The sequence below is a fragment of the Pelecanus crispus genome, chromosome 13, assembly GCF_030463565.1.
Source record: "Pelecanus crispus isolate bPelCri1 chromosome 13, bPelCri1.pri, whole genome shotgun sequence".
In the NCBI taxonomy this organism is placed as follows: domain Eukaryota; kingdom Metazoa; phylum Chordata; class Aves; order Pelecaniformes; family Pelecanidae; genus Pelecanus; species Pelecanus crispus.
Window position 1 is genome coordinate 8,745,695 of NC_134655.1, and position 27,622 is coordinate 8,773,316.

A 27,622-nucleotide genomic window follows, 5' to 3' on the forward strand; every position below is an offset into this window, starting at 1 on the left:
TCAGGGCAGCTGCATCTCGGGCAGGTCCGGCAGGTTGCAGGCCTGGCCCTGTGCGTGGCGGCTCTGCTGCTGCGGGTGGAGGAAGTAGCTCAGGGGGTTCTGCTGCGGGGTGTGGGGGGGCTGGAAAATGCGCTGTGTCGGACCCCCAGGCACCGGCTCAGGAGCTTGCATCTGTTGGGAGACACAAATTTGACAAGTCAGACCTCCCCTATCACCCATCCGCTCCCTCTCTTGATGCAGGGCTGATGCTGAGGCTTGTACCCAGGAGTGCGAGCACCAAGTCCTAAAGATAACCTCTAGCCATCGAGGGTACAAGTTGTGGACAAGTGGCTTGGGATGCTGGTGCTACCAGCACAACTAACAATACCTGGAGAGTACAGAGGAGAAGCAGGACCCATCCATCCTACCAGCCCCACAGGGAGCCCAGCAGGAATGGAGACCTTCAAAAGCTACTTGGACGCAAGGCAAAATCTGCAGGACGTGCAACTTCCATCTTCCATGGGAAGGATCTTCAGGCAACCAGTGAAGAGGTTGTAGAGTGACCTTGTCCATGTACCAAGCCACAGCTGGTACCCCAAAGACCTGGACTTGCTGGTTCACCCCCCATTAAAGGCTCTGTGGCACCAAAGCCTGGTTTTCAGTTGCCCTGGAGCTATTTATTTCCCCCAGCATAATCATTCTGCTGTCCCTATTGCTAGTCCTCAGGACCTCAGTGCAGCCCATGACCACATGTACCCAAAGTGGGGACGGCTCATGTCCACATTTGCTGACAATGACGATTCATTTCTTACTCTAAATCCAGTCCTGCTGCATGGCTACTTTCAGCTGTACCTGCTCCCCCTGCTTTGTTTTCTACCATCTTTGCCTGGAGGACCATAACTTACCTCTGCCAACCAGGCACGTCTTGGAGAGTGTATTACTAATTAATTATCAGTTTCAACAACCCCTCTCCTTGGCAATGTCATTGGTTTGGCGTGCACTGATGAAACTGTGCTTTGAAAAACCAAAATCGCCTTCTCCAGAGATTTGTGTTGTGCAACACCATTTATTAAAAGAAAGCAGTGACAGCAGCTGATAAAAAAACCTTGCTATGCTGTGACACAACAGCAGGAGGCATGTTTTCAAAAGAGCTTATCCCTTATCATGTTTCACGTCTACAGCAAGATTCCCACCAGAGCTCCTCTGGATGACAAGCTGTGTTTGAAAAACCGGGTATTTCTTCTGGACACTAAGTGATAACTGAGTTTGTTGGAAAATACAGCCTTGAATGGGTGCAGGGCCAGCCTGGAAAGGCTGAGCACTTGGGTACGTGCAGATACAATGGGCGTGGAGGATGTGCGAGTGCACTGACTGGGTTTGATTAGCCAGGTAAGCCCCATTTCTTCAAAAAAACCAACCCAACCCCAAAGCCATCCCTGTGCATCCTCACAAACCTGTTCCAGCTCCATTACCTGAAGGTAGAGACGGTGCTGCTGAACCTGTTGCTGTGGCCACTGGTGGAGATGAACCGGTGTGTTTGCCTGGTGGGATGTGAAGCTGGTGTGTGGGATCATCAGAGATGGGGAGAAAACGGGCGACGGGGCTGGAGGTCGGACGGTGCTACAGGTAATCGGTTGCATCTGTATTGGGGGAGGCAAGATCTGCTGCTCTGCAACGAATCTGCCACGAGGAGGAAAATAAGGTGTGAGAACCCAAACCCAGACCCACAACCGGAGCAGGCCCTGGGGAGCCCAAGTCCTGCAGGGAACCAGACTGGAGCAGGGTTTGTCAAACCGTGCAGGGCTTGGCAAAAGCAGGCCCCAGATTTCCCCCTCCCCATCAAGCATGGACTGGAACTGCAGACAATTAAGGTTTTTAAGGCTGTACATCTCCTCCATGACTTGATTAGGCATTTTAAGCTTTGCAAAAGCCAGGAAATGGTTAAAAAAAATATTTTTTTCAAAGCATTTTAGTTATCATAAAGTTCTTTGTAGTTAAAAAATATTCTCATTACTTTTTCTTCTAACCAGCTAACCTTTTGTTTCTTTTAAGACTGAGACTGTTTGTGTTTGTGTGATCACTTACAAGTTTTTCAAAGTAATTTTCAGCACCATAAAGAGCCATGTTAGAACACTGCATGAAAAAAAGGGTCAGCAAAGACTCACTTTCCTTGCTGCCTGCTGGCACCGCTCTGCGTAGACTGGCCACTGCCATTGGCGGCGGGCATCATGGCTTGGATAGACTGATCCAACAGCATCCTGCAGCAGAGGGAAAACAGATGATGGTCAGGGAAGGGAGAGGTCCAAACTCCTGACTGTCAGTCTCTAGAAACAACTCCCTGAAAATCCTCCCTGAAAGCATGCAAACCACCACCCTGATAAAAGCTAATGAAATAGGATGCTTACTATCACCTTGCCTAATGCACTCACAGAGGTGAGCTGAAACTTGCTGAATCTTTCATGTAAGAAATATGTTTTACAGATGGTGAGACCTCTAGGGTTTATCTTTTTTCCTTACACAGTATTTCAAAAGGGCTGGATCCTGGAGGCAGTGTCTGCAGATACCTCCCTGAAAGGTGGCTGAATAGTTTGGGGCAGTTGTATATGTTTTATACAACATTTCTAGCACTGTATAAAAGAAAAATGGCTTTGCCATGGTGCTTGTCCTGGCTGGAGAAAAGACACTCTGGAGCTTCAGATCAAGCAGACACAGGTTTGGGAAAGGCTGTCCGTGCTAGTTTTGCCTGTTCAGCCCCTCTGACAGCAGCAGATGTCCAAAGGTTACTGAGCAATATGGATAATTTATAGAAATATGGAGAGAAAAGGATTTCAGGCCCTTGAGGGTACAGCATGGTGTGCGCAACACCCTACTTGCATGCACACCGGGCTCACCACTAACCCAGATCTCTGCAGGAGGGAACACCCCTCCGCCGCTGCCGTGGCACCCAGAGACGGTCACCCCCCGAGTCCAGATGCGCCTGCCCTCCCCGCCACCCAGGTATTGCTATTTTCTGTCACCGCCATCAGGACCATCCCAGCAGTGCTTGTGTTTGTACCTGAGGCTCCTGTCCTGGCTGTATTCAGATTGTGATTGCCTTTCGCTGCCGTCAGCCGGCATCTGTGCAGCCACTGTAATGGGATGTGTTTGCGAAAACACCATGGGATTGTTGTAGAGGGGCACTGAAATGCTCGTCTGCCCCGGCAGACACGGTTGCTGGGCTTGGTTTCCTCTCATTAGGTGCTGCTGCTGCTGCTGTACCTGAAATGAAGACATAGATACCCACGTAAGTTTTTAAAGCTCCCCAGTAGAAGGCTAAAGCAACTGCTTCCAGTATGCAGATGGGAAAAGAAGGAGGAACAGTAGGATATTCTCCCTGAACACAGCAGCAGGAACGGTATATCTATTATTCAGGACAACCAACCTGTCTGCATTTATTGCCCCTGCATGGCAGTGCTGGGATCCCCAGTGGTAGGAGCAGAGGGTCTCTTGAGAACTCAGAGTACAAGGGTAAGGGCACACAAGGCTCGAGAGAGAAGAGACCAGCTTAAGAGGGGAGGAGGAGTGCAAATCTGAAGTCCTCAAGGAAAGCGTCTCATCCATCCTTTAAAGCAGTAGTTTTGGTCTTTTTTGCTTTTGGACACCTCAATTCTTTCCCAAAGAGATGTGACCAGCTAGATAGTGGATTTAGGTCTAGTGATGACAAACTTGTTTTTCAAAGCTGCCTTCCAAGACTTCTCAGGCAGAAGAAAATTAATCTCTTAAAATTATGTCTACTTCCCCATGTTACAAAGTCACAACTCTCACTGGCTATGAATGAACATCATGTTGCAATCCCACAGAGAAGCGAATGAGAGCCCAGACCTCCCACTCAGTTCCTCTCTGGTCACCAGGACGGCTCCAGCGGTCCCCAGGGTTTAGTGCTTTTAGGCTACCTGGCTTTTATTTTCACAGCTGAATGACATCATTTGCAACTGACTCTTGACACAAATTTCGTAATGCCAGCTAGGGAGTAAAACCAGCACAGAGAAGATGCGCGAGACCACGGGGAGGGGGGACACAGCAGACAAGTATTTAAAAAAGCCAGGAAAGGGGACAATGAAGATGATGAAGCAGCCAGCGACCTGGGTGGCCGTGCCACAGGGGTCCCTGAGGAATTGGCGCGGTGACGGCAGGCGGGTGCCGCAGTAGTGCTTCATCCCCATAAGGCCTTGCTGCTGCGACTTCTTGGCTGTGGTCTGCCTGGACGTCCCCGGTGGCGGCGGCCTACTGGGGTTCGGGTGCTGCACGTTGTTAAAGACAACGGGGATCGGCTGCTGCATCAGCATCTTTAAATAAAAGAGACACATGAGTTGTCGCAGCTCATACGGTGGTTACCCTGTCTGAGAGTTACTGTCTCCCGCTCCCAGGCTGTCTCTATCAACATATAACACTGCAGCAGCAACGTCTCTAAATCCAGGGGCAAAGTGAACTGTGAATAACAGAAAATCAAATGTTAGCTTGTGCCCAAGTATTTATTCAGAGCCACGACCATTCCAGCTCCATTACACCTGTTGCATTTTGCAGGAACAGCACTGGGGATCCAGCAGCACTAACCAGCCACTGACCCACCAAGCTTTTTGTGCAGGGGGGACTTGGGGTTAGCTTGGGACTGTTTTCTTCTAAATCATGAAAATTACTGATTCAGTACTTAAGCAGATACTGATGCCACTCATCTCTTGGGAGACACTACTCCTGCATCTGGGACCAAACTACCAATTTACCCAGAGCTCATTTTTAAATGCTCTTGCCACTGACAATTTTGTTACTGATCTGCGTGCTCAAAAGAAGAGCAAATGGTTTCTGGGTTTGGGAACCCTGGGGGCAGCGAGTACCTGCAGGTTGGAGTCCTGCACTAGCTGGAGCTGCTCCTTGATGACATGGAGCTCTTCTTGCTGTGTCTTAATGTCAGCTTGCAGTATGCGTGTCCTCGCCTCCAGCTGCTCTTTCAGCTGGTGCATCATCCCCAGCTGGGTCGGGAAATGGTACACTGGCTGCGGAAAGCAGAGAACAAGATCACATGGTAGGACCAGTCCTGCTACTCACATTCATAGTGATGCTGGCTTCAGAAAAACGACTGCTTTTCAGGTTTTGCCATAGAAATATGATGCCGACAAAAAAATGGCAATTGCATATTTAACCAAAGTACCACTGTACTTCCAGAGCAGCAGCACAACTGGCTCATATTCAGTGCCTCACTCCAGATCTTGGTCTGTTAAATTTCTGCGCAGATGTAGTGTCTGTGCACGGGACTCCCCTGTCCCTTTAGTGTGACACCCTGCTGATTTCGGACCACTTGTGCTTTGTGGCAGACACTGCATGCTAACCCTTGCCACACCTCCAGGCTGGGCTTTCAGTTGTGCAGCTGATTATATTTGCCAAATGCCAGGCCCCAATTAGGTTGTAATCCCACCCTGGAACCCATCCTTCACACCTACGCTGGCTGTCTTCAATCCCTGTATTGTAGTCTGAATGTTTACTACACTGACCTCAAAGCTCTCTGAGGATGGGCCTCATAGCTGCGGTTTATGACTCCCACATTTTTCTTGTGGTATTTTTTTCTTTTTCTGGCCTAACGCAAACCTTCCTTGACATCCCCTTCCTCTACCAGGCAATAAAACTCTTCAGCACCATATCAAATGGGCTTAAGCTGCGCCAGGGGAGGTTTAGGTTGGAAATTAGGAAAAATTCCTTTACGGAAAGGGTGGTCAAGAATTGGAACAGGCTGCCCAGAGAGGTGGTGGAGTCCCCATCCCTGGAAGTGTTCAAAAAACGGGTAGATGTGGCACTTCGGGACATGGTTTAGTCTAGTCTACCCTTGATTGGCTTAGAGTAGACTTGGTAGTGTAGGTTAATGGTTGGACTGGATGATCTTAAAGGTCTTTTCCAACCTAAACGATTCTATGATTGATTCTATGATCAGCCTGCAGCTAGTTGCTAGCAATTCAGAGATAAGCCTTGAGCAGCCCCCAATGGTTTTGACAAGCGTAAACCTTCTTCTAAGCTATTTTCTTGGGTCTCCTACCTGCTCTGTCTCCTCGCTGAAGTAAGTGGTTGCAATAATTTGGTTGCAGGTAAATCTCCGTAACAGCAACAGAAAGGGCACTGAAACCTTGCCCCCACACTGGGACCAGCCAGCAAGGAGGTAAGAGCAGTGAACCGAAGCCACCAAGTCTGCCCTGCTAAATGGCCATACCAGTGCATTTAACAAAAACAGACCACGTACCATCACAGCGTGCTGAGAGGGGACTGCCGGCTGAGCCACGGGATGCTGAGGGAGGTGTTCACCAGGGGCTTGAGGAGTTGCTATGGCCTAGAAATGAAAACTTTGCCTTACTGCAGGTCCATAGCATCTCTAGTGCAGAGTTGGTGCAATACCAGCTCATACCCACTGGTACGAACAAGTGCAGGGAACGACACCACTCCACGTGGAGATCTGAGGATAAGCCAGAAGGGAGAATTTAACCTCCTGCATGCCCCCTGCTAATTGCAAATCCTTGGTGTCAGCATCCATTTTTGGATAAAGGCCATTTCACGTGTACAAACCCCAAGAAAAGCGGGCTCGGGGTGTGAGAAGGCCTTTGGCCTGAAGGAGCAAACTGAACCCCGAAAGAAGGCAGCAGAGGAGCCTCCAGCAGCTCTCCACCGGCTCTGCTGGGCAGCGGCGTTCCCCACAGCCCTGGGAAATCCCATGCTCAGGCCCAGCACGCTCAGAGGCGAGGATCCAGCCTCTCTGAGGGCGAGATCGAGGTTTGTCCAGCTCATTTCTTTACGGCATGAGAAAGGCTTTTGCTTGCAGGAACCACCGACCTGAGTGCTTCCAGCCGATGCCAGCCGTAGGGCTGCCTTCTCTGCCTGCCCCACCGGCACCGACGGCCGGGTGGGCGTGCCGGCGTCCGTGTGTCGCGTGGATGATGTGGCTGGAAAAGAGACGGTTTACTGTGATACGGCAGACCTGTGCCTGGGTACCCCAGCTAAGCCTGAACTCTGTGTATGCAGGCGAGCAGCGACCCAAACGCTGCCAAACCGGGTCCCCAAACTGCCCCTCCATGGTCCCTCTGGCCCTCCACCTGATTCGCGGGGTTCCCTTCTGATGCTAACGCCCCGTTTCAGCCTTTCCCCCATGGGTGTCTCCAGATGAGCCCTCCCACTCTGCCCCTGGCAAGTATTTCAAGAAAAGCCCCCTGCGTGGGCTCCTACCCACGGCCCCGCATGGGCACTGCGGTCACCTCGCTACGGCCCCCAGGGTCAGGGGGCACTCGTGGGAGCTGGCATGAAGCTGCCAGCAAGGCAGGCAGCCTTCCGCATTCCTTCTGCAGGGGTTTATCATCAGGGACCAAACTACCCCGTAATAAAAGTTCTGTCAGCGAGGTTTGGGGCTCCATCAAATTGCTTCAGCTTAGCAAGTCACCTCCCGTCCCCTGAGCCACAGTGAACAGCCACAACCCTTAGGTGGTAGTAAACAGGGGGAAAGCTGCTCTCACCTTGGCAGTGGGCTAAGAGGGAGGAGGCAGCACGTGGCCACGGCTCTGCTGCCATGCCATAACGAGTTACGGCACGGTACGTTGGTCCCAGTGCTGAGCACCCCCCTCCTGCCCTGACTCGGTCACTCCCAGGCAAACCCCAGTATTTCGGAGGCTGCTCTGCCCTCCAGCCCACTCCTCGCCCCCACCCTGGGCTGCCCAGGCCCTGCTGGCACCTACATGCGGAGTCGGAGAGGGCGGTGTGCGAGGAGCGCCGGGAGCTGTGGGACGACTGCGACACTCCCTCCCGGCTGGCGTCCTGGCTGCTGCCGCACTGCCCCACGTCCAGGTAGCTGCTGTGGCTCTGCAGGGAGCGAAGCACAAGTGACGAGACCGTCAGCAGGAGAAGATGGTGCTAGAGGGGACCTCCACCTCCCTGGCTGCTCGTTGGCAGAGAAAAATAACAGGCTGGGTATGTAGAGGGCCAGCACTGCAGCACCGCACCACCAAACCCCGGTGTAGTATTCCGTCAGCCCCTCAGCGTTCACCCTAAAGCCTTCAGGTATCCCCGTGCAGACAGGACCCTCAGGATCACACCCCAGGCACCCCTGGCTCTGGGGCGATGCCACGCATTTCTGTCCTGGGACACCCGTCTGATGGCAGCAAGCGGCGGTGGAGGGGATGGACCGTGCGTCGGGTGAACACTGGGGATTGCTGCCCGTGCCCCGCGCTCTGCCACCCTCCTGCTCTCCTGCCTGTGGAGCTGTGTGCAAATGGAAACATGCTTTTATAATTAGCTTCCTTCTGCCGATTTCTTCAGGGATGTCACAGTTCATTGGCCGTGGCACACTGTGGAGTGGTGGCAGAGGTAACGAATGAAGGCAGCAGGAGGGGCTGGCTGGGGAACGGTTTTATTCATTGCAGAGATGGAGGGGGATGACTGGGAAGGGACACGGAGCACTGGTGCGGGGGCATCAGCTGCAGCCCTAGGAGAATCTACAGTAAATGGCTCCTGTGGGGACAGGTACTGGGCGATGCCGAGAGCTGCAACCCTGCTCGCCATCCCCTGGGGAGCAGTCGCTCCCAGCAGGCTGTTCTAGGCAGGAACCTGGCAGCGCATCTGCAGAGGGGGATGGCTTAAGCTAGTGAATATTAACGGCTTTGGAGCTGTCGCACCAAAACGACAGATGCCACCGGGCAGACGGTTTATGGCAAACAGCCCAGAACTGTGGGGTAGTAGGAGCCTGTTCACCTGCAGGACATGGGTGACCACGCTGGCTGTGCCACCACCCTCCCCATGCCTCCCAGGTTGCTCCCCAGCTTCTCACTCCCCTCCAGAAGATCAAGCAATGGGAGCGATTGCTCTGCCTCTCCTCCAGCTGCCTTACATCAACAGATGCAGCTTAAGGTCTGCAGAAAAATATCTCAGCTATCACGTGGAAAGGGGAAAAAGACACAGAAGTGTGCTGTGGTGACAGAGAAGCAGCTGTTTGCAAGATGGTCCTTGCTCAAGTGCAAAATGTCTATGGGACAGCTTCCCCTATACATCCCATAAAAGGCTTCTATAAAATAATGTCTGAAGAGCAATAAGGCTACTGGAATGATAATTACACAACAGTCCACTTGAAATTACTTTGATTACTGGTCTTATCTGTAAACTACTGAGAGGAAGAACTTAAAAGTAATTAAAATGAACTTGTTAATTGGGCAGATGTGTTGGGATGCCAGACTGATTCAAGCCATGGAAATTATTGCTCTGGTCACAATCCTACACTTGATGTGATCCTGCTCAATGGTGTAAACAGAGCTGCAATCTGGAATAAGTCTTTTCCCTTCACTTCCAATCTTCGTCTGAGTATCAGTGGCGAGCTGGCATTAACAAAACAGGCACCATGCGGTACTGCCCTGCGCTAGGATCCTCTGCGCCTTACTAACGGTGACAGGTACAGCAATCTAGCCTCCAGCTCTACTTTCTGCTTCTGAACTGAGGTGGTTTAACCTATCGTTTGCGTAATGGTCTCAGAAAGATAATCAATAGCAGAGCAGCAGCAATGCAACTGCTGAATTTGCAGTTATATGCCTGAACCGAGATGGGCAGTTTGGAGCCATGCAGTGGAAAACTTCTCAGGGTTTGCCTGAGTCATAACCCAGCTGAAGGCTTGGAAGGAGATGGGAGTAAAGGAGAAGGAGATGGGGGTAAAGGAGAAGGAGAAGAAAGAACAGGTATCTTCCTGAGATTGGTAAGCAATTACTCAGTTTGAACACCTACTCATTCAACTGTGAAGGGACATGGTACCTTTAGAGAAGAGGATGCCAATTCAATTGATGACTCTTCAAGGCCAAGATCTCGCCTTCTTTCAGCTCGAACTTCTGCATAACTGAAAAAAGAAAAAAAAAAATTCAATCCAGTTTTTCAGTCTGGATATTGTTTACTGTATGGTTACTATATCCTACCATACAGTTCACTATGGAGTTTTCATGTTGAGTCACACGCTTTGCGCAGCGCACACACACACTCTCTCATATACAAGGTACTTTGAGGAACATCATCGTACAGCCTTGCAATCTGTGAATAACTGCACATGCTGAATATCTACAGATTAGAGACACAAGGGCAGTGTCCCAGTCCCACTCCACCCAGGACAGCAGGACCTATATTAATTGCACTAATCATTCCAAGCACAAACGTATACAATCCTTGGCAGATTTTGGTCCTGGATGCCTTCAAGCAAAACTAATCTAGAAGCAAAGTGGACTTGGTTACTGAAGACAAAATGGGTGTCTTTGTCCTCAGTACAATTTTCCTAATGAAGGAGATTCCCATTTTCCATAATCAGGCAGAAGAATGATCCTACAGCTTCTGTGCAGGTAAACTGCCATAGCAAATGTACATTCATTTTCTAACCTGCTGATGATCAAGAATCAATTTTTTGCACGTTGCATGGTAGTTCAGCGAGACCTAAGCCGGTGCCTTGGAGAGGAGGAGGTCAGGTCCCCTCTCTCTGAGGGTGCACACAGCACCGTGCAGCGTGCTACGTCAGAGTTACCATCCCTCACTCCAGTGGAAGCTCTGAATACCAACCGACGGCTGCCCAGGTGCAATGCGAGGCGCAGGAATCCCCAGCAATGTGCCTCTAAAGGTGTATATTTGCTTTCCTTACTATTTTTCTCTTAAATAATAAAATATTTACAGTAAACTATGCCACATTGTCGTGGTTTAGCCCCAGCCAGCAACTAAGCACCACGCAGACACTCGCTCACTCCCCCTACCCCGATGGGATGGGGGAGAGAATCGGAGGAGTCAGAGCGAGAAACACTCCTGGGTTGAGAGAAGAACAGTTTAATAATTGAAATAAAGGAAAATAGTAATGATAATAATAACAATATAATAATGATAATAACAATAATAATATACAAAGCAAGTGATGCACAATGCAATTGCTCACCACCCGCCGACCGATACCCAGCCAGTTCCCGAGCAGCGATCACTGCTCCCCAGCCAACCCCCCCCAGTTTCTATACGGAGCATGATGCCATATGGTATGGAATAGCCCTTTGGCCAGTTTGGATCAACTGTTCTGGCTGTGCCCCCTCCCAGCTTCTTGTGTACCTGGCAGAGCATGGGAAGCTGCAAAGTCCTTGACTAGCATAAGCAGTACTTAGCAACAACTAAAAACATCAGTGTGTTATCAACATTCTTCTCCTACTAAATCCAAAACACAGCACTATGCCTGCTACTAGGAAGAAAATTAACTCTATCCCAGCCAAAACCAGGACACACATGATTCACTATTCGGATAAATTGGAGAGGATGTTTTAAAGATTCTCTGAGTGTTTGTGAATCATGGGCACTGAAAGGTGCCAGAATTTAGGGTGCTGAAATATTAACGGGCCATAACCTTCGTAGGATGCAAGAGAAGCCACTGAACTGAACTCACTTATATCATTGTAGGCAATGAATTTTCCTGAAATCACATTTTAACTTGTGTGTTTCAATAATATATTCTAATCCTTAACTCTATGAGACAGAATTGAATTTCAAAATCTATTTAGGACTATATCACTAGGTTTAAGAGGCACTGGAAGGAGAAAGAAGAAACAAGTTCATGCACAATAAATTCAGAGCTTAAAGTGAAGCCAAATTCCCTGAAAGACAGCAGAAGCAATGCAACTCAGAAGCAATCCCTCTGTCTAACATTTGCTTACGATAACACTTGACATGTACTTTATATCAGCACACACAGCTCTCATCATTTACACCTGTTTAGTGGTGCAAAATGTTCTCAGTCTGTGTTTCAGAATATCCCAGTTTACTAGTGTTTGTCCTTCCAGATGTTTGACAAGAAAAAAGGGGACCAGAAAAAAATTCACAAATTGATTCCTGACAGTAAAGAAAGACGCAGTGAGCAATATGTTTCCTCAAGTTAATAGAGCAAACCAGTATGTCTCTATTTTTCAAGCCCTTCAGCAAATATATTCTCAGTCTTAACACAATCTTTTTTGAGATGACAGTGGTAATCAAGCAGATTCCCCTCCAGAAGGCGCGTGTCGCAAAGCACCCCACGCGCGCACCGCCTTCCAGCACGGGTTTGCAACCCAGCACAAGAAGCTCCCACTAGGTGGGGATCCTGGGCTGAATTTCAGGTGAGGAATAAGGCGAGCAGGCCAGCAGCTAACTTCGAGGCATAAATATTTAAAGCTCTGATCAAAAGGTTTTGTAGGAGATGTATGATCCCACTCACGCCCATAAAGCCGCCTGATTCTTAACAGCTTTAATTCTTCCTATGGCCATGTCATTGCTAGGGATAAAAGGGGAATCTAACACGCCGATAGCACACTTGGCCCGGTTGCCAAAAAAAGAGTAATGAAAACACATTATGCTTTTCCCCATGTTTTATAATAGTTTTATAGAATTATGTACCACGTACCATCTTAGTGTGTCAATACGCACAGCAAATACTTGGCTAACACAAAACATAACTAGAAAACGTAACGGATGAGCACATGGGACATACACTGTGAAGCGTTTGGTGCTTGCTCCTACCTAACTACCAGGTGCGTGCAAACGATGAACTCGGGTTTGGAATTCCACTGGTGGTAGGTGATGTAGTAGTGTGTCTGCAGCCATATCCACTGCTGGCCTTTGGTCAGGAACCGATAGTAACAGGACTTTCCTTTTCCAAACTGCATCACTGTTAAACAAAAAAGAAAGCAATTTATAGCAAACAGAAATTTCATGGTGCAAAGGCGATTGATTAGAAAAACCACTCGGTCCCATACCCCTCTTGCAGTCTGCTACAGCACTAAAATGGCTCTTGCGGCTTTATAAACACAACAGATGATACACAGCCACATACTGAGCTTTTATTTGGGTTCTTTTCTGCTACTGATTTTCAAGAACGCACTTTGTTATTTTGAGATTGTTCTTATAACTAGTAATTGGCATAACTATATAACTAGCTATAACTCACAACTTATTCCTGGGCTCTTCTGAAGTAAGCATAAATAACATTAATTAAACAAAGTATTGGCCTTTCACACGTACATGAGAATGCATTTCAAAGACTTGGGGCCTGAAGTCAGGATCCTAATAATGGCACAAAACAATAAGATAGTGGAGTTTTAGCAGTTTAATTGAGAGTTTTCTCACGAGAAATGAACTAAATACACCAGACCTGGTACGTATTATCAGGGTATGTCCAGAAAAATCTCAAGTGGTGTAATACAACTGGAACATAATGAGGGGAACTACATTAAATAACCACATTAATTGTTCCTGGACTGCTGGGAGTACTAAATGAAACATGCTCACTTAAAATACCCATAATTAATGCAAAGTAAAATACAAACGTGGTTTAAGCAAACCCATTTCACTTCACAGTAGGCAAGATGCCTGCCCAGAGCGGTCAGCCTGACGAACGGGAACTTACCAAGCCACACTAACCCAAGTATTTTTACTCACCTGCACACCTGTACTTTGTTAAATATCAGGACTAACTTATTTAGCAATCCCATTAACAGTGATGGGCTTTAGATGAAGCACTTAGTGAAGGTCTTCTGGCCAACATGCCATGCTAGGGATCACTCAGCTCCTAGTCCTGGCAGAGACTTCCTCAAGCAGCTTCTGTAAGTCACTTTGCCAGTACCTTACTTTGTCCCCCTGCGCAGTAAGATTAAAAGATCTTTTCCTTCAGGTGTGTTGTGCAAATACTCTTTTAATATGTAAGAGGAGATCTGCGGCTAGTAGAGATGTAGAACATAAATCACTAACTAGATTCTCTGATGAATGATCTGACCCCACTCTAATATAGTTAGCGTCTACGTCAAACTGCACACACATACTACCGAAAGGGCATCGTCTGGTTAAGTAGCTCACTTCTGTCTGAATGGTCTTTTAACCAAACAGCACTAAAAAGTACTGTACTTGAGAGCAATTAAAATATTCCTTTAATATTCCCATCTACATGCTTGCTGCACTTGACACAACTTGCATCTGGCCACTTTCACAGGCTCCTTCGGGGGCTCAGCCAGGCAACCCGCTTCCTCGCCGCCTGTTTTGTACCAGCACTTTGCCTTGACAAGGCAGAAAAGTCGTCAGGGAAGCGGAGTGGGGAAACTTGACATTCAGAGAAGTCATCATTTTCTCCATTCTCTACCACGTCCTTTAGCATCTTATAGGTGTAAGTGGTAGAGGGTATGTGGTAGAGATGGGGCTGATTTGTAACTCAGAGACAAAGCAGCTTGTCTAGCTCCAGCATGCTGGGGGCTGTGGACTTTCTTGGTGTCCCTGTATCGCACTGCTCTGCATCTCTGAGTAGTTACAGCATCCCACTTTCTCGACTCTCTGGGGTGTCCTTGTTTTCTTTTGACAAAACACTCTCCTTTCAAACAGAGATAGCAGAGAGACAAACAGATAGTCTGCCCAACAGGAAACCTATAAGGAATATTTCTTGGCAAAATATCTGATTACCTAGATGCGTTTTACAAAGTGCGCAGTTACTTTTCATTATAGTGCTTGGCAATGCAAACCAGCTGGAGGACACACCTAATTCTGGCTCAGCATCTCAGTCCGAAGCACATGTAACAAAATGGAAAAATACAGTCTCAGGGATAAAACATCTCACACACTCATCTGGTAGGAAAAGCACACTGATTAATAGTAGACAGCATCTGCCGCCATCTTTTGCCCTTCCTCAGATCAGCTTCAGCCTTCACCAGGACACGGCGCTGCACTGCCGCAGTACTCAGCCTGAGCGCTCCTTCTGACCTGGCTCCTCCTGGGCTCTTGCAGGTCACAGTATTTCACCTTGCACAAAGATGAACTTCATGGACTTTCTCTGGTGTTCACACATCAACCCGAACTGGACTTTTCTGCTTTTCTGCCTTACTTTCAGGTCGACCAAAAATGAGCCATTTTCACCCACAGGGAATCTGTATTTGGTACTCTTGTATTTAAAAAAGAGTCTGAACCTCCAGAAGCATTTTACTAATAGTAAGTGAGGTTCACAACATCTAATTGCACAGGCAGGCGATCCAAATGCTGCTTTCAGAAGGCATTCTGGTGAGCTGAGCCTCCTGGCTGACTCCAGAGCCCAGCGGAACAGCAAGACCCCACGAACTGTGACAATCAACAAGACTCCCAGGGTTTGGGGCTGCTCTCACGAACTTGGGGTGTAAAGTTATGACTTCCCATCTATTAATCTCATTTAACTCTCAGACAACCCATGCTCAAACAGGGCATCTGCCAATTTGGGAAATCTGCACAAAGAGTTCCTGATCTGAGCGAATTGTGCAGGGATTCAACTTCCTAGGTAAGTGTGAGCTATGACAGTCTCACTGTCTGGGAAGAGAGAATTCCCTCGTGCCCCAGATAAAGATGCTTTTTGCGACAACAGTAAAAGGTTTTGCATGAGTGACAAATGAGATCAAAGACAGGCACGCTGCAGAGGGAGAGGAACTTACAGTGTTCATGGCACCTAGCAAGAAGCTCCAGGTCATCTGCGTGGTAGTAATCATACCCTGACGTTCCCAGAACTTCAAAGGGTAAATATCCTATAATAGGCGGAGCCCTAGAAGGGAAGCAAAGGGCAAGGAGTGAGCCCAAAACGTGACACTGACATCCTGGCAGATACGCTGTGATACTAGCGATCAAAACCATCTCGTACGTTCACTTGGCAGGGAAATCAGGAGTGGATTTTCACATATGCAATGATGTATTTTCATATACAAGCAAAATAAAAACAGCAAGGGAGAGGTAAAAATTGAGAAAATGAAAAGGTGTGTGTTTACTCTTTCATAGCCTATTCATTATGTGGGTGTAGAGAAAGGCTCGTACGTATGCAAGTGACTCAATTCATTAAGCACGCTTGTGAGACACGCAGCTTGAGAAACGCTATGGCTGTTCATGTGCATAATAACTTGGAGCTTGAGTAAAATTATCCAGTAGGTTGGATGTAAATGTCATCTGGGTAGCAACTGTAGAAGAAAGAGTAAGTGGGAAACTGCAATGTGTATCAGGACCAGCTTGGGTAGAAGAAAAAGTAATTGTTCCCATGGAAAAGCTTGGGAAATTATAACCAGCAAAAAATGTTTCTATGCTGGTAATAAAGATAAGAACAGGCATGGGGCTGATTTTCAGGACTGTTCTTTCTATGGCAGGTAGAGAAGGAATTGAGGAAGTATTTAGATGGGCACATTGCAATGACTTACCTGACTATTCTGCTGTCAATTCTTGATTTTCCATTTTCTAGGCAACATATGAAAATTTTTTTAAGCAGGTATCCTAACAACACTGAGCTTATGCACAGCTTCACCGGAGCCTGCTAGCTTATGATTATGAAACAACACTGAAATGCGAGGAGAAGAAACACTATTTTTGCCTCTACTCCTTACATCAACGTGCCGCTTTCTGTCCCCTAGTGCTCAACTACACTACTGCTTGCACCACTTCAAGCACTGCACGTACTGTGTGAGGCAGGACTTGTGCTAATGTGGCTCCACCTATTTGTTTTGGCTGTTGGACGTGCTGATAGCATGAGGCTCACCTGCCAAGTTCAGCACGTTCCTCAGGAATAAGGCGGCGGTGTGTTAGTGAAACAGTTAATGTTTCAAAACCGGGGCAGTCTGAAGGTGTCACTGCCCATCAAATGTGCCTCTCCCGCTGCCTTTCTCTTGGTGTGTCAAGCGACCCTCTTAAGGAAGGTGAATGTCATAAAGAGGCCAGGAATATGAGCAAAAAATTAAAGTGTAAGTATATTTGGGTTTGGATGGATCAGTCCTGAGTCTTCTGGATATTAATATGGGAAGTTCTGTCCTGGCTGAGTGACCGAGCTCCACATTTGTACTCTTGAGAGACATGGTGGGCATAGATTATTCAGCTGAAGAGAGCCCAGACAGGTCTATAACCTCTCCCTTCCCCACAACCACGAGCAGCTTGGCACCCAACGGCAAACAGGGGGGAAAGGAAGGACAGCCAGGGATCTGCTCAACAGCAGGCCCAGGAGGATCAAAGTCTCGGCAGGAGCTCCCGAGTCCCAGCACAAGGGGTTGGCTGGAAGAGCCAGTCCTCCGCACCCTCTGATGGCAAATCTCTTGAAACAGAGTGCACTTAGTACGCAGTGGTCTCTGCCACAACGCAGCCTTATTTATTCAAATAACTTTTCACAGAGCACCGTGTTGCTTTTCCTCATGTGACCCAGATTTCTGTTAATGATGATAATATGTGTATTTATTAAAGTGTCCCTCCTTGCTGTCTCTTTGGCAGAACATGTCAGTCTCTCCTATCTTTGATGACATGCTTATATTCAAGACAATGGTGTCTTTCAGATGCACATCAGATAAACATTTAAGCTGATCAGGAAAGTATTATGCTTTCCTGACTTTCACCAGAATTCTTTAAATGAGAAAGCAACCACAAAATGCTCCTCATCTGTCATTTGACAAGGAGCTGCCTTGCTTGTGGAACAATTTGCAAGTGTCTTATTAGCTTAAGTTCCAGCCTTGAGGCCTGCAACTCTCTGTGCAAATAGAAATGCACAGTCTTCAGAGAGTCTTTCAAGTCCAGTCTTCTAACAAATGAAGGGAAATAAGGAGAGGACCACAGTACAGAAGAGAAAGAGATCATAGTTTTTTTCCTCTACACATATTTACATGTAGACCCAGAATACAGATTTTTCCTAGTTTTCTAAGGTTTATCCAGATCTATGGAGTGCTTTCTGCATTAGTTATCTTTACTCCACTTTATGCTGTTGTCATGATAGCAAAGGTCCTGATTGCAACTCATGTTGGGTACCCTCTGCCCCTACTGATGGCACACCTCAGCGTCAGGTGGTGTGAGTTGACACAAAAATAAGCAAGAAACAGCAAAATACCCAACAACATTTCACAGCGTCCTGCAGACTGTACTGCAGAGAGGTTTGAATTGGTGATTAAATGAGACAACCCACACGATCCCCCGCTCCTTCTCGTGTCTGGGCTCACTGCTCGCATCCGGGGCTGTCACAAATTCTGCCTCAGCATCTACATCAGCTTAATTTACTCTCGGTAACAATGGTTTCCTCACTGGGGATGAGTGGGACCGGAGTGGCTGCAAGCATCTGGCGCAGAAAGATTCCTCTCTGAGTCATAACCCAGATTCATCTAAAGACTCTTTGATAGGTTTCAAAGCAGCTCCTGCTCGCCTTATTCACAGGAGCTGCTGGGACACAGCCCTTTGGAAAACGAGCTCACTTCGTCAGACAGTGAAATAAGGGGCTTAGGACTCTTTTACAAATCTTACCACTAATCACCTGATTCTGAAAATGTGCATTATTGGACAGGCCAATTAAAGTCTAACAAAGTCACTCCAGCAAGAGCTTGACAACATGAATAATAAGCCGGCTATCCCAAACCACGCAGCATTAACTGTAGGACTGTCGCAGTGTCAGTTCCTCCATGTTTCAAGGTATGATGCGTGAGGAACACACCTTGTTTACTATATAAATGCAAGTTATTATTCACTTGTATTTTCTCTCTCTCTTTCTTGCTCTAAATGTGTGATGATATTTAGGTTTTTTTCCTCCCCAATATTTTTTTTCCCTGAAGTCTCGTGTTTCTAGTAATGACTACCTTTGCACAGCTTGCAAAGGAGGGATAATGGTAAGGGCAGGATTTTGCAATGTGCTCATGCATACATGTCAAATACAGAGAAGTAAAAGGGTGAAGAAAAACCTCCAGCTTCTTTTGAAGAAAATGAATCCTATATTAATCAGCTTAATAAAGTGGTTCCAGTCTGTTTCATTCACCAAGCTGAATCCTAGCTCACCATATGGCATTGTCAAAAACAAATCTGCAATTAAATAATCTATTCCACTGCTTTTTCTTTTATTTTTTGTAAATTCCATCATTTCTCAATGTGAAAATCAAAAGTTTATTGACAGAGGAAAAGATTTAGAAGGATTCCTGGAAGCTATAGCTGGAAAACAGAGGAGCTAAACCAACACAGGGAACAGGACCCACACTGCTCAGTTTGACCTAATATCTTGGTGAAGTTAGACATTTTTCTAGACATTTTCCCACCATTTTATATGGTTTCTTACCTGCCTAAAATATGGAAAAACGCAAACCATTTAAGGATGCCTAATAAGTACGTTCAGAGTGTTATTACTTACTCAGTTGCATTTAATTAGAGCTATTCTACTTGGGATCTCAGGCAATAGCTACACAAAATTTTCTGGTTTTAAACTACAGTTTGTTTATTCTTCAGTGACTAAACCCAAATCTCTTACCTGTGGTCCAAGAATAAAAACTTCCATTCCAAACTATGCCTCGATGTAAATTCTTCACATGGCTCTTCAACATTGCAGAGCTCCTGCAAAACAGTTGGCACACTCAGACATTTAATTCTACGAGATGCCAAAAGGACTCCTCTAACAGGACCAAGGATGCATCTTCTTGGTATAACAAACCCTAGCAAAATACAGGGCTTTTAAAGCACTTGACTTATTTTCCTCTAAGGAACGTATAAGCCTTGCATAAACTGATGAAAAGTGGCTGAAAAATTTACCCTGGGCTGAATTTGAGAGCTACAACAACTAGTCCAAGGGCCTCATTTTGCAGTCTGTAGGCAAAATTCCCCAGCTTTTTGTAAATATTGGTATCTGAAGATGGATGACAGCACCAGGTCCAGCCTCAAACTGAGCTGGCTGATGGTCTCTCCAGCAAGAAGCACCTCAGGTCATTATCCCTGTCATCACTGTGCTGCACCACAGGACACTTACAGACCAGCAGAAAGAGTCCATGAAACACGGTGTTCACAGTGGTTCAAGATGTGGGTGGCCTTCTTACACAAAGGAGCGATGGGATGTATTTCTTTAAAGGCTGCAACTTTTCAAGCGGTTTAGCTGGTCACCTTGTATTGGTGCTTCCTGGGCTGACTGCTCTGAGACACCCCATCACACAACTGCCTCTTCTCAAAAGCACCTCCCGCTTTATATCTCGTCATTCCAAAATACACACTTATGTCGTCTCCCACTCACAAACACAGCAGTGTCCTCTCTCATCTACCAGCCCTCTGCACAAACAATCTGTGCTGCTGAATATGCTCTTTGAGATGCTGCTGCAACACAGCTCCCCTCGCAACAGCCAAGCACGCAGCTCGTGGTACCAGCAGCAGCTCTGCCGCTGAGCACCGGCTGATCCTCGCATGAAAGGGAAGAGGTAGTCACAGAGCTCTCACCTTTAAGAACTGCGGTGTGACAAGACGAACAGTTGCTACGAGGCAAATCTGCTCCTCCGTGGCTGACCTGAAAGCTCGTGCAATCGCTGACTCAAAGCCATTACAGGAGGGTGTAGGCACTAGACACAACCAGACAATTTATTTAAGAAGAAGAGGAAGGAGAGCTTTCTTTTCATGTTAAGACAGGTGCAATGACTGATGAAACCCAAGCGACAAAATCCTCCTACCCACAAGGCGATGCCACACTGATACATGCTGATGTTATTTAAAGCATGACCCTTTAGGCTCCGCGTTACACAGTTGTAACCACCTACCCCTGGCTTGCAGGGAAGCTTCGTAAGACAGCTCTGAGCAGCTCACAGTGTGCAGCTACAGTCTCCTTGTCAACCTTTCTCCAGCTCAACATTTGCAAGATTCAAGGTTTTACAGGTTTCTCGAACTATTTAATCTTTAAAAAGTGTCATTTGATTGCCGCAAGTGAAACAGAACAGCATAGTTTACTCATTATTTGAATAAGTAGGCTGCTTTACAATTGGCAGTGGGTCAAATGGAGGTAGGATCAGTATCACTTCTTTAAGCACAGCATGCAGAAGAGTGCACTCTTCTAACCAACAGCCTCCCCACCACTTTTATATGAAAAATATCTCCAATGTATCCACAGCTTATTCCATCCCTGCCGATTACGGGGCATCTTCAGCTGAAACAAGGCCTTTAGGAGGCTACAGATTAACACACAATTTAAAGGAGAGAGGTAGAGAGGTAAAGGTAGGCTGCAGCAGTAACTTACCATGAGTAAAATATTTAAAATCCACTACAAATTTCACATATTCATACATCAGGGGTTCATTTGGATCTAAGCTGCCTCTTGCTAAATGGCAGCAAAACTCTATTTGTTTTTCCGCTGAAATGAGAGAGAGGGAGACGTACACATGTTACCAGAAGCCTGCACTTTAGAACACTCCATATATGGATTCTACCTAGGTGCTTATACCAACCCTGCTGCTGTGGTATCTGAGCACACCCTGCTGGGATGCTCTTGATACCGGTAAGTAAATATGTAACTACTAAGAGCAACGATCAGCTGGTTCTGCTTAAGGAAATGTATTCTCACCCTTTCTCCCATGGCTTTATAACCACCCCACTACACTGGGTGTGAAGCCCTGGCAATATCGGTCAGCAGTATTTTCCCCTGACTTTGTGCATGCTCGATTTCATGCAAAGCTGTTAAGCGATACTGCAGTACTTTGCTCTGGCACTGCTCAGTAGGACCCAGATCCAAAGGGCACTGAAGTCACCCTAAGCCTTTCCATTAACGGTGGAGGGCACCATGCCAAGCTCTTATTCAGTTTTCTGCCCAAGGTCTGAACTCCATGGATTAGGCCATGCGGTCTTCAGCCAGAGGGAAGCCAACCCCAGGGCAGAGCACCAGCACGGGGGCTGCCCAGTTCCCACTGACACTTACCGGGCAGCAGAGAGGAGGCTAGCACTGCCCGGCCACAGCGAACCCACCGGGAAAGGGGTCTCCCAACACAGGCTTGGTGAAACGTGGCTGTTAGGAAGACCCTGCTGCCTGCTCTGGTGCTGGGGATGTTTTCTGGGGGAAAGGGACATTTTGGGGGTGGGACAGCAGCCAGCAGTAGAAATCTGGATGGACTGTTCAGATAGGAAGGCTGTCCCTTAAATTACATGTAGGGTTTCTCAGGTGTCCTGAGACATGCAAGCTTCCTAAGGAACAAAGACTCTGCCAGAACCCTTTGGGATTTCTCCTATGCTTTCCTTCCCCCAAGTCCCTCACTCCTTTCACAGGCTCATTCCAGCATCCTGCCCTGGGAAAAATATCTAATGAGGGCAACTTCACTGTCCTATGATGCAAAGCAGACAGTAAAACAAGGACTGTCCAAATCAAAGACCAAGTACTGGGAGCATGTAGGAACATTAGATGATGTGCTGCATTAAAAAGCAGAAATATTAACTGCGGCAAAACAGAAGTGGCAGGCAAGAGAATTAAATAGCTGGAGAGCCCTGTGCAGGCTCCCCTGGGAGCTGTTTGCCTTTGGCAAATTTCCCTGACCGACAGACAAGAGCAGATCTTACCGTTTAGAAAATCAGCTGCAACAGGATCTGTCATGAGCACATGTGGAGAAAGGAGCTTGTACACCTCGCTCTGCTCCCGCTCAGGCAGAAAGTTTAATATATTTTGGTCCACCAAATCTGACTGATACAAAAGAATGCTTTGTCATGTTCAGCAGTACAGCCTGACACAACCATCCCGCAGCAGAGACGCTGCCGGTCTAGCATGGATGTTTAAGACAAGGAAGCCCAGTCAATCTGCAGATGGATCTAGGGCAGAATATAACCCTTAGGTTATTTTACCCTGGGGTTGCCATCTATTTGTAAAAGGTTGAACGGGTCCCAGAGGTTACCCTTCAGTTTAGCCAGATGCAAGCTGGAGAAGAATCCCTGGTACCACAGGAATAAAACACGATGAGAAATACAGTACCAAAATGAAAATTTTAAACATTTCCCTTTGGAAGCACGAGACAGAAGTGGGAGAGCTTCTCCTCACATCCTCCATTTGTCTTCTAGGCTGAACATCTGGCAAAATCAGCTCAACCTGCAAGTGTTTCAGTGCTGATAAACCCACACATCCTGACTAAAGGGGTGCTACCAAAATGTCAGCACGTATTTGTTTCTAGGACATTCAGCCAGGTTAATTGTGTGCTCAACTTTGCCCTCACATAGCGTCACTGGTGCCTCGTGCTTGGCAGCAGATAAAGATAAAAAACGTTTTTGAGGGGCCAGCAGAAACTTCTGTACCCAACAGCTAACTGATGTCTAGAAATTCTCCCAGAAAAATCTGAGTCCCCATATTTGTTACTAAAGACCATGGGCTCAAAGTAGAAAGAAACAATGACATTAGGAGAGCATACATTCAGTCCTAAAATCATCTTTAAATTATCTGAGAAGAGCTTCAGCATGCTGATTTCACAAGCATGAGATTTTCCATACACCAGGTGGGATAAACACCACCCAGACCCTCCCTTCAGATGTGCTGCCAAGCAGTGAGCTATGAGTACGGTGGTTTTGCATAGGTGTTTTTTGTTTTTAGGTAACTCGCAGACCCTGATAGAGAATCTGTTATTCACAGAAGCTTGAGAAAGTCCCTAAGAGTTTGTAGGTTTATCCCCCACCCACAGTCAGCTGCCTCTTTGGTTGGACAAAACCAAGCCCCAAGCCCTGCAGTGACGGGGCTGTGTTAAGGCAGGGGAATGATTCTTCAACATATTGCGTTGTCAGAACTTACCGGTAAGTGTCCAAGCAGAGACGAGACACTATCAGATACGTAAATAATAATCCCATCAGTGGTAAGAGCAATGAGAAAGCCATCTAGTGCCTAATGATAAAAGGCAGGCAAAAAGAAAAAAATAAAAAGAATTATGCAAGGGAACAACTTAAAATATAATAGGCCAATTTGTTCTTTGGTGATGCTTCTAACAGCCTAAAACTAACATAAATCAATTATGGAAATGATAGTTGAATGCAGAAAAATAAAATTACACATGCTGTCTAATTCAACATTCTTCTTATATTCTTATTTGCTCATTAATATTCAATTGACTTGTATTTTTCACCCCGTGAGTACTTATTTAACAAGCAGCAAGACAGTGGTGGTTAAAATTTCTACACCCACACAATCCTGGTGACTTCAGTCACTTCATTACGTGTTCTGAATTACACAATGGTTAACCAATTTGGTGCGTAAGGAGATGTCAGATATCATCACGGCAAACTCAGCATTGTGGATAGATGGATGGATGGATGGATGGATGGATGGATGGATGGATGGAGCAGAGACAGAAAAATTATACAGTGCTGTATTTTTAGCAATTTATGGACAACATGGACAAGATCTAAAGCCTTATTTATTTTGCTTAAAGCACTCATTCGTTAAGCTAGTGACACAACAATTTTAAAGTTTGTTTTATTTCCCCTTTCTTATTCACAATGGTTTCTGTCCCAGAGTCAAAGTTCTTTGTCCCTTTTAAGTCACTGCATGTGCTTTCCTCTTTGGGTGCTGTCCCTATTCTTCACAACATTTTCTTGTACAATTGACTCTGTCATACTCCGCCTTTGCTGAAAATAAGCCCTCTCTAGAAAAAAACACTGATTTTTAAGTAAACTGGTCAATGGTGTAACAGTCCAGCAAGCCAACAGTTATTAAAGGGCTCGCTCTCCTGCCACTTCTAAGGGGAGAATTTGTTTTGATTCAGCTGGAACAAACTAGTTTGGTGAGAGAAATTCCCAGAAAGAATGAACAGACTTTTCCAGGGAGGTGAGTCATGACGTCCTAATGAAAAGGAATAACTAAGACACTGCAGCACCTCCCTGCTCAGCCCAGCATACACCCTTATTTTGGTGGGGCAAAGAGCAACAGCTGCCCACGCAGGGTAGGAGATGTCCTCGCCGGAGGAGCATGCAGCACAAACCCAAAGCAGCATCCTTAAGAAAGGAAAAAATCTAGGCTCATGGGGTGTTTCTAGATCAGCTAAGCATTTTATAGGTGAGAGTATCAGAGCTGTTCTCCCAACTGCACTTAAAGGCAATCCAAGCAAAAGATACAGCTCACATCACAAGTACAGCACCGCACAGCTAGCTGCAGCAAAGGCAGCGAAGTAAATGCTGCCTGGCTAATGGGATGTGGGAGGAGGAGAGCTGCTCAGTTTTTTTCAGGTCCTTTCAAGGTTTTGCTAAAACTTCTAGTTCTAGCGGCTCTTCTGAGAAAGGAAATTCTCTTTTTCCTCTCTCATCAGGCCAAACATGGGCCAAATTGGTCTTCATTCCTAAAAGAAAAGCTGTTTATCTTTAAGGGGAAGCAATCATATTTTTAATTCTGTGTCTGCAAAGCATTTAGCACAACACTGGTCTCCGTCAGGTTTGGATTATATGTGCCAGCAGAGTAGAAATCATTAACACTAACACTGGGACCTACAGGTGAAAAGGAACTGTATCTCTGAACTACTTCACTGAACTGATTACTTCTCACTAATCTATGCAGCTTTAATTTCTTCTTACCTCTAACATCAACTGGGTGAACTCCTCGTTGCTAAGAAATGAAGGCTTCCAGTCTTGTCTCATCTCACAGGCTTCTGTCTGTGCTGTGATTTCTTAAAGAGAAAACATCAGAAAAGCAACATGACTCATGCTAGTTGGCATTTTTTTTTCACTTTCAAGTAACACCAGATTTCTTTTAAGAGGCTTTCAGAGGAATCATCCTCAGATCTTTCTCCACACAAAGCCTTCTTGCATGCAACAGTCATTTTCCACGTCATCACGATACAAATGCATTAGAAATCAAGAAAAGGAAGAGGAGACATTTTGGGTGGTCTGAAGAAATCCTTCAAAAATTAAGGTCAATGGGCTAATTTCAGAGTAGATGAGCATCACCATGAGCAGAGGGTGTCTGCAACTCTGGAGCTGTTTCAGTAAGGCTCATGGGAGTGCCCAGGCAGCAGGACAGGCTGCACCCAGCCATGTCCTACCCCAGGAGACCTGGGAACAGGCAGAGAAACCCTTTTCCCCTTGCTTTTGTAGTCCATGCTGTTCCTCAGCTCTTCCTCCCTCCTGCTCTGTTTGAGACTGTACAAAGCGTGCTGGGGGCGTGGAGACCAGCAAGGGAAACGGAGCAATGTCACTACATGAAAAAGCATACAGCACCGCATCTTTTCAAATCTATCTGTGTTTAACTGCTCAGCACCGCATTCAAACCTGGAGCAGGCCAGCACCCTCTGGTACCTTTCTGTTTCTGTAAGAAGTCGATGGTCCTCTGCAGTATTGTGGACTTGTCCATCTTGAGAGGGTGGCCGTGGCCCTGCAGCATTGTGCAAAGCTCCTTAATGAGGACATTGAACTGGTCTCTCCTCTTCTTTTCAGATTTGTTCCGTGATGCCCTGGGTGACAGAAACATAAATGCCGCTAAGTAAAATGAAGGACCTACAGCTCGACCCAGGGAGAGGTAAATGGCCCCACCTCAGCAAAACACTTTAAATACAAGAATCCAAACTCTGCTGGGACTGCTCATTTGTTTAAAACTAGGCTCGGGTACAAGCGCCTTGCTGGTGCTTAGAGCCTAGCAGCAGGACTGAGCTCACCGTCAGCAAGGAATGCCTGGAGGTAACAAATATGATTTATATTCATTTGAGCAAGACTGTATCCTTACATACATTTCAGAGGCAGTTCCCACTCTTTCAAAAGCAGTGATAATGAGGTGAAGGTGTTATGGGCGAAATTTCTCCACTAAGAGAAGTCCTGGCATCTACATGCTCATGTTTTGCCCACCTCATTTTTATGAACGTTTCTTTTCCAGTTAGTACACACACGTGTAAAGGTCAAAATGCGAAGGATTCCTTATTCCCTGACTTGTACTTGCAAAAGCAGCTTATAGACAGACAATACTGTGCAGAGACATCTCAACTGCAGAATGAGGTCAAGCACATGCTCTTGTATCTGGTTTTGAAAATCTGCTGCCATGATATATGAAACCGGGAATGTTAAGAGTCTGGCTGCGGAAACCACAGACAAGTTTCCAGCTTGCATTAGTACAATTTAAGAATATTTTATTAGGGTTTTCCCCTCCATTAAAAATAATGAAGGAGAAAGCAAATCCATTCAGTTTCTTCCAAAATGTTCTTTCCAATGCTCATATCTGAGATAACCCTATTTTCATACAACCTCTTCCAGTAGTAATTAATTTTCTTTACAAGCGTATTCATGATGATACATGCTTCCTGTGATCTAGACCGAGTGTGGTATGCAGAAAGCATTTCCATTCATATTCAGGTTGGCATCTGGAGGTTCTCAGATCCAGCATTTATGTTCACAGCCATCTCTGTTTTGGCACTCGTGTACGATGACTAATTAGAACTGAGCCAAATGCTTCTCTGAAGGGAGACTAACTCATACCTGTGCTAAAGCAGGACTGCTCTCTAAGTTTCACGGGGAACTCTACCCGAGGTGGGCAGCACTGCATGATGTCAGTAAAATCACAGGTCAGGAGTCCTGCATCAAGATAATAAATAGCCATGGGATAACACAAGATTCTGAGGGCATGACAATGTAATTTAAGGACCACTCAGCTGATTAAGCCATTGTAGGGGTGCTCAAACACACTATGAGAAGCTTGAAAATGGTGACTTAATTATGCTGTTTGTGGTCCGCTGTACACAGCCTGTAAACTGCATGGGGGTTTTGCCTCTGATGGTCCCAAGTACTTTTTCAAGCATCAGACAACACAGGATTTACAATTCTCCCCCAAGAGAGCTTCCACTCTCAGTGCTCTGTGCACCTCTTCATACCTCTTTGCCCTGTCCTTCTCATCTTCATCCATCAGTTCGTTTACACAACACAGGGCTCTGGAAGAAAAAGACACAAA

At 46.5% G+C, this 27,622-nt stretch overlaps 1 protein-coding gene across 1 annotated transcript; it reads right to left on the reverse strand.

The window, feature by feature from the left end:
* PASD1 (PAS domain containing repressor 1) lies at positions 1-27,586 on the reverse strand. Its single transcript, XM_075720510.1, has 20 exons — positions 27,546-27,586; positions 25,987-26,141; positions 25,267-25,358; positions 23,498-23,587; positions 22,288-22,408; positions 20,981-21,094; positions 20,194-20,312; positions 19,244-19,326; positions 15,441-15,547; positions 12,523-12,670; positions 9,775-9,856; positions 7,719-7,842; positions 6,826-6,935; positions 6,242-6,328; positions 4,851-5,009; positions 4,101-4,304; positions 3,035-3,237; positions 2,145-2,237; positions 1,452-1,659; positions 1-171 (listed from the first exon to the last, which is right to left on the reverse strand). Exons 1-20 carry the CDS (start codon positions 27,575-27,577, stop codon positions 1-3), a joined length of 2,502 nt encoding a protein of 833 aa, XP_075576625.1. The 5' UTR covers positions 27,578-27,586.
* Positions 27,587-27,622: the final 36 nt, after the last annotated feature.

Excerpts from the sequence above, each read along its gene's own strand:
- PASD1 (XM_075720510.1), bottom strand. The coding sequence starts at position 27,577 with ATGGATGAAGATGAGAAGGACAGGGCAAAGAG. Across the intron at positions 25,359-25,986 it reads CTTCTTACAGAAACAGAAAG|AAATCACAGCACAGACAGAA; the intron begins GTACCAGAGGGT and ends TTTCTCTTTAAG. Across the intron at positions 3,238-4,100 it reads CCTGTGGCACGGCCACCCAG|GTACAGCAGCAGCAGCAGCA; the intron begins GTCGCTGGCTGC and ends TCTTCATTTCAG.